Source organism: Papilio machaon, chromosome W (assembly GCF_912999745.1).
Source record: "Papilio machaon chromosome W, ilPapMach1.1, whole genome shotgun sequence".
In the NCBI taxonomy this organism is placed as follows: domain Eukaryota; kingdom Metazoa; phylum Arthropoda; class Insecta; order Lepidoptera; family Papilionidae; genus Papilio; species Papilio machaon.
The window spans coordinates 6411578-6418781 of NC_060015.1; the positions used below are offsets into that span (position 1 = coordinate 6411578).

General features: G+C 47.0%; 1 protein-coding gene across 1 annotated transcript; it reads right to left on the bottom strand.

Moving 5' to 3' along the window:
- Positions 1 to 4131: 4131 nt before the first annotated feature.
- On the bottom strand, positions 4132 to 6783 carry LOC123723012. Its single transcript, XM_045685555.1, has 2 exons — positions 5756 to 6783; positions 4132 to 4259 (listed from the first exon to the last, which is right to left on the bottom strand). Exons 1-2 carry the CDS (start codon positions 6747 to 6749, stop codon positions 4132 to 4134), a joined length of 1122 nt encoding a protein of 373 aa, XP_045541511.1. The 5' UTR covers positions 6750 to 6783.
- Between the last annotated feature and the right edge of the window lie 421 nt (positions 6784 to 7204).

A 7204-nucleotide genomic window follows, 5' to 3' on the forward strand; every position in this document is an offset into this window, starting at 1 on the left:
CTTCGCGACAATGCAATTGTGCCGGCCGCGGGTCCATCTGGTGACCAAATAGCGATGTTGTGGAAAGGTAAAGTACCAACACGGAATAGACGAGGGCGAAGCGTTCGCCCTTACACGACGACAGGAGGTCGGGTAGGTGAGAGTGAAAGTGAGGCATCAGACGCCTCGTTCATGTCAACCGCCACGACAACTACAGATAAAGCGAAAAAGATTTCTAAGCCAGCACGGGGAAAAAGACGTCTGTCTAAGACAGTTTGTTCAACCGACAGCGAGACACCTACCGCTCAACCGGCTAAGGTGCAGGCAACCCAAGCGAACGAGATGAGACAACAGTTTCTTTTACCAAAACCTATCGAGGGAGATAAAACAGACGAGGAAGACATGGAAGACACGGCGCGAGAGGCTGCAGAAAGACGCGCAGCCATCAACGTGGCTCCCGGTGTACCATGTGATGATCGCACAGCTGCGGCGTTAAGCGATCAGGTACTTACCGACATCGGGGTGATCATGCAGGTGGCTAATAAGTCAAAAAATCTAAAAGGGACATTTGTACGGGCACTAAAAGACGCAGCTATGTCCATCAAAATTGCAGTTGACACACTACATCTCAGAACATCAAGTGAAGAAACAGCCAAACTACAAGAAGAAAACACTCGTTTGCAGGGTGTAATCCAAGATCTTAAGAAAGATATGGCGGAGTTGCGTAAAGAGGTGGAGCAGATAAACAGAAGGTCGACTCCTACACCCATTAATGACACTGATACGTCGCAGGGAGAAGCCAGCGTCGTTATGCGCCAGGTCGGGAGGATGATAGATGCGAGGTTCGAAGCATTGGAGGAGAGACTCCTGCCAGCGAGGCGCATTCGTCCTCCCTTAGCTTCTGATAAGCGCAGTGAGTCAGGGCTGGTGACGGCTGGTGGCAGCAACCTGCAAGAAGAAAACTCAAAACGAACTAGTTCCCAACATGTCGAGCCCGAAAAAGTCAGTGAAAGTTGGGCCACTGTGGTGAGACGTAAAAGCCGAGACAAAAAGAAGAATAACAATGTAGGACTCCAAACCTCATCTGCGGGCAACAGTGGTTTAAGATCAGTGGAGAATAGTCGTTATCGGCAACCTAGACTTCGTACACCTAAATCCGCGGCTGTAGTAATTTATCTCCAGCCCGGAGCTGAAGACCGAGGCATCACTTATGCTTAAGTGCTAAAAGAAAATGTTGAAACACTCTCTGACCATCTTTACATCAGGTTCGACATCTCTGATAGCTCAGAAGTCTCCATCACAAACTATACGCGAAGACATAATACTCTGACGTCTACTAGAAGGTGGTCTGTAAAAGGATATAATAAAGTTGCGCTGGAGGAAGCATCCATAGTTCAAGCGTGGTTGGACCCTCCACCTGGAAATACTGACGTTGAACAAGAAGCGAATTGGTTTGCATTTGGCATGGCCCAAGTATGCAACGCCGGTATGCGCAAGATTTCTCAGTGTTGACGTCCGAAACGTCAAGTATATTGGTGGTCTTTATACATAGCTAATCTGCGGAAGCAATGTGTGGTAGCTAGGCGACGGTATGCTAGGTATCGTAGAAGACTACACCGCGACGTTAATTTGGAAGTCCAGCTATACGCAGAGTATAAAGAGCGCACCAAAGCCCTCAGGCAGGCCATCAAAGAGGCAAAGATTCGATCGCGGGAGGAACTGCTAGAGAAGCTTAACCGTGACCCTTGGGGACGCCAATATAAAACTGTAAGGGGGAAAATTCGACCGTGGGCGCGACCGCTTACAGAAACCCTGCAACCTTGTGTTTTGGAAAACGTCTTGGCTACATTATTTCCCGGTCAAAGTGAACACTCACCACCACCACCGTTAACGGAGTCTTCCCATGACGTGCAACTAGTAGTAGAAAAGACCTCACAAATGGAACTCGATAGCGTAATTTCTAAACTACGAACTAAAAATAAAGCTCCGGGGCCTGACGGAGTACCTAGTTGTGTTTGGGTTATAGCCCTTGACGCTTTGGGAGACCGGTTACGTAGGCTATTTGACGTCTGTCTTGAGACGGGCCAGTTCCCATCCAAATGGAAGACTGGAAGACTCGTCCTCATCAGGAAAGAAGGACGTTCTGAAGACTCACCCACCGCTTTTCGCCCAATTGTCTTGCTAGATGAAGTCGGTAAAATTTTTGAGCAGGTCATTGCCCATCGGATCATGGAACATCTCGGTTCGGTGGGACCCGACCTATCGGACCAACAGTATGGCTTCCGAGTGGGTCGTTCGACGATAGAAGCTATCATGCGAGTTAAGGCCTACTCGGACGAGGCAATAGCGAGGGGTGAGGTGCTTTTAGCAGTGTCTTTAGACATCGTAAATGCATTTAAGCCTTGGTCGTGCATTAGGGAAGCACTAATGTTCCACAGGTTGCCCCTCTATTTAAGACGGATAGTTGCTGATTATCTTTCTGGCAGGTATATTTCGTACACTGGACACACAGGCGATATGGTGAGAAGAGAAGTGTCACGGGGTGTTCCGCAAGGCTCCGTTCTTGGCCCTCTATTGTGGAACATAGGATATGATTGGGTTTTGCGCGGCAACCTGCCCCCTGGTGTGAACTTAGTTTGTTACGCAGATGACACGCTTGTTACAGCTCGAGCAAGTAACTTCGAAGACGCAGTCCGTCTCGCGTCCATATCCGTTGAGCAGGTGGTTAGCAGAATAAGATTTCTGGGTCTCAACGTGGCACTCAATAAATCTGAGGCTATGTGTTTCCACGGACCCCGTCAAGCGCCACCCCGTGGGTCATTTATCAGTGTTGGTGACTATCGAATAGAAGTTACATCTAAAATGAGGTATCTCGGACTTATCCTTGACAGCCGCTGGAACTTTCGGGAACACTTTGCCCAGCTAGCCCCTCGATTAATGGCCGTGGCTGCTGCCTTAAGGCGACTATTGCCAAACCTAGGTGGCATGGTGGTCTTTATTTGGGGGTCGTACGATCTATGGCCTTATATGGTGCACCTGTTTGGGCGAGGGCCTTAACAGGGCACACCCTCGCCCACCTCAGGCGACCGCAAAGGACTATGGCCATCGGAGTTATACGTGGCTACCGTACGGTCTCCTTTGAAGCGGCTTGTGTGATGGCAGGATCCCCTCCTTGGGATCTGGAAGCTGAGGCACTTGCGGCTACATATCAATGGCGGGTTCAACGTAGAATAGCTGGCGAAGAAATTTGCCCTAGAGAATGGAAGTTGCAGAAGCTCTACGCCCAGCAATTGTTGCTCGGTGGGTGGAAAGAAAGGCTAGCCCACCCTAGAGCAGGCTGCAGGACAATTCCCCACCAACGGTTCCCGCCTTGTCGTGGCGGTGGGGCTCTAGTAACCGTGGTCGCCTCCCACGGTGAAGCTAAGAGGAACCAGGGTCGGCCTAGCGTGTAGGACCGGTCGTCTTGGGCCGGACTTGACTGGTCCAGCGTGCAGGGCCGACCCACCCGGAGGAGGCTGCCAGAGGCGGACTTTGGGGGTCCGCCTCGGAACAATGCCTGGAGGTGGGGCCGCGGGGGGTGCGGGTGGCTACTGGTTTATCCTGCCCCTTGCCGCCCTCGTGGCCGGATGTATGTGGTGGGGCCGCGGGGGGGTACTGGCATATCCAGCCCCCCCGCGGCCCGGTAGGGTTAACGGCGGGACCCGTCATCGGACCCGCCGATGGTGGTTGGGGAGGCGGGGGTAAAACCCCGCATCTCCGGCTTCCATAGCCCTGTGGTGGCAGGTTCGGGGGGACCTGTCACCCGCTTCGAAGGGCCAGGAGGATGGCGCGTATCGTTCCGGCGCGCCTCCCCAAAGGATGGTTGGTGGGTTTACCCACCCCAGTGGTGGAGCCGCTTCGGCGGCTGGCGCAGACGGGGCCGCGGAGGAGTGCGAAAACGTACCCGTAGCCCCGTCACCAATGCGCAGGAGGAACAGAGGTGGTTTAGCGGGTATGCTCCCATTAGGGGAGAGAATCTCGCATAACTCCGTGTCCCCCCCGGGGCACGGCGTATGCATAAAGCATTCCCCTCTTTAAAAAAAAAAAAAAGGCTGCAGGACAATTGAGGCCATAGGACCGGTTTTATCCGAGTGGCTAAATAGACGACACGGTTCACTGACTTTCCGGCTGGTGCAGATTCGGTGCACAGCCGCGCACCCAACTCCGCACGAGAGTAAACCAACACACCTCCACCTCTTCGCCCACAACGAGTGTGTACATTAACATCGAATCCAGGAATGTTATAAAATGTTAACAAAGAATAATTGATGTTAGGTTCGGTTATTACTAATATTAGGTCCTTACATATGAAATTGGCGTTTTGTATGGGAGGAACAAAAAGTCGAATATTTTTTAATATAATATATTTAATTAATCAAAGTATGAACCATTATTTTCTATGCACTTTTGCCATCTCATAGGTAGTTCATTGATCCCTTTACTAAAAAAACCAGTCGGACGGGAATCAATAAAATCTTTGAAGGCGATTTGGACTGCTCCATCGGAGTTGAATTTTTTCCCTTGCAAGAAGTTATCCAAATTTCGAAAAAAATGGTAATCTGTTGGAGCAAGGTCCGGGGAGTACGGAGGATGTCTTAGACTTTCCAATTGAAGCTCTTCTAATTTAGTAGCCGTCTGTTGCGCAGTGTGTGGTCTAGCGTTGTCGTGAAGCAGCAGTGGCGTGGAGCGATTGACCAGCCTAGGTTGTTTAGCCGCTAGCTTTTCCATCATGGTTTGCAATTGCTGACAATAGACATCAGCCGTAATAGTCTGGCCAGATTTGAGAAAACTGTTATGAACAATACCGGCACTAGTCCACCAAACGCTTACAAGTAACTTTTTTGGGGTTAATTTTCGCTTGGGGCAGGATTTGGCTGGCTGGCCAGGATCCAACCATTGCGCTGAGCGCTTCCGATTATCGTAAAGAACCCATTTTTCATCACAGGTAATGATTCGGTTTAAAATACCTTCATTATTGTGCCGGTTTAGTAATGTAACGCAACAGTCGACGCGCGTTTGCCGGTTTGCTTCAGTTCAATTCGTGAAGTACCCACCTTTCAAGCTTTTTAATCTTCCCAATTTGCTTCAAGTGAATTAAAACAGTTTTATCACTAACATCGCAGCCTGCAGCTAACTCGGACGTGGTTTGCGATGGATCCGCTTCCACAATAGCCTTCAACTCTTCATTATCAACTTGAGTCTCAGGCCGTCCACGGGGCTTGTTCTGTAGATCGAAATTTCCAGAACGAAAACGTTGGAACCAAAAACGAACTGTGTTTTCTTTTGCAACACGACCGCCATACACATCATTCACCCTTCGAGTCGTTTCCGCAGCACTAGTGCCACGGCGGAACTCGTACTCGTAAATAATGCGATATTTTAAGTTTTCCATTTTGTAAAATGAGTGACGCAAACAGAAAAAAACAGAAGAAAAAAAAAAAACAAATGAATGACGGTCATCGAACCACAAATACATGAGTCTATAGCTGTACAAATTTGAATTTGGAATTCCTTACCAAAGAGGAGAAATTCGTGATTAAAGTGGCCAGTACGAAAAACGCCAATTTCATATGTAAGGACCTAATATTAAGTCTAATTGAAATGAATCGTTGAATTTTATGAGAATAGTTAAGTACAGACATACCACCAGTTGTTAGGTAGTCAATAAAAAGACTTCAGTTGTTGTTAAGCAAAGCCACGATATCACTATCATTACGAATGCATATTGACTTTTCACCTTCACTTTTTTTAACTAGGATTTTACCACTAGATACCCATATATACTTGTATACGCCATGAAGCTGTTTCTTCGTGTTCCACAGCAAGGTTCTAGTTACCTTAGTAAGAGCTTCGTTGATGTATATTTTATTGGTCGCCGATCCACCTGTGATTTTGTTACTCGTCACCTCCGTCATTTTACGGCGCTGCACCAACCAGATGTCACGAGAGTCAGCGCCTGAGACCTTGAATTTCACCACTATAGGTGCCGGTTTTGCGCTTGTTTTCATAAGGCGGGTGGTCGTGGTTCGCCTGGCCCACTCTATTTCTGAAGTACTTACATTGATTGTGTCCCCAACCTTAGAAATAAGGTCCTTGATATTTTCACCTGGTAATTTTTCTATGCCCACAATTTCTATTTGATCATTTAGAGAAGCCTGTTCAAATTCATGGATCTTGTGTTCAAGCGCAGCGTTGCTCTTCTCAAAATACACACACTTATTGTTTATATTTACAACTGTCTTCTCCAATCTACTGATCTTTTCCCGTGATTGCTGGTTTTCTGCAAGTATTGTATCGTACTTATCTGATAGCAAGCTCAGACTTTGCGTTATTTCATCAAGGTGTGCTTTAACTTGTGGTATTGCACCTACTTTTTTCTGTATGTCCTTAAGTATTTTTTCTTCAATTAAAGAAACCAACTCAGTCTTTAGTTTCGACAAAAGTGATACTTCCATGTTTCTAAAATATTCATCTAAGTTCCCCGCCGCCGACGGCAAGGGTACGTGGGGCGGTGAACTGTCGAACATTGACTTAACCGGAGTATTATCGTCGTTTTTTGGAGGTAATTTACACTCTGGACACTTCCAGTTTGACTTAGCTTTAGCTGCAAGTCTGCCAAAAGATGTCTTTGTGTATCCAACACAGGCGTAGTGGAAGTTATTTTTACATTCAAAACAAGAGATTTTATCAGTGACATTGATGAGCTGTTGACAGCCAAGGCACGAACTCATTTTGTGGGTATGCACTTGAGATGGACAAAATAATAAGCAAACTAATAACGCTAGTCACTAGAGTCTGCGATTAAAATGGCATAAGCGCCATGCAGCAGCCGTCACTTACGCGTTTTACCGCGACGTATTTCACTGTTCACTACTAACGATCTAAATCACAATTATACACAAATTCTAATTAAACTGACTCATATTGTTTAAATACAATTAAACTATAATATTGACTGTAACTTGAAATATCTTCTTAAACAAAATCTGAGAAGAAAGTATAACTTTTAACAAGTAAAACTTGAAAATATCTTGGCATAAAATAACTACGTGTCGTCCGGCGGTAAGCGTGCGAGTGATAATTTGTTTCTACGTTATCTTTATTACGCCGATTTTTATGTTCGTAAAATTATTTTTATGTCACAATGTTCCCTTACCACGGCAAATTCCGAGTAACTCCTAACATA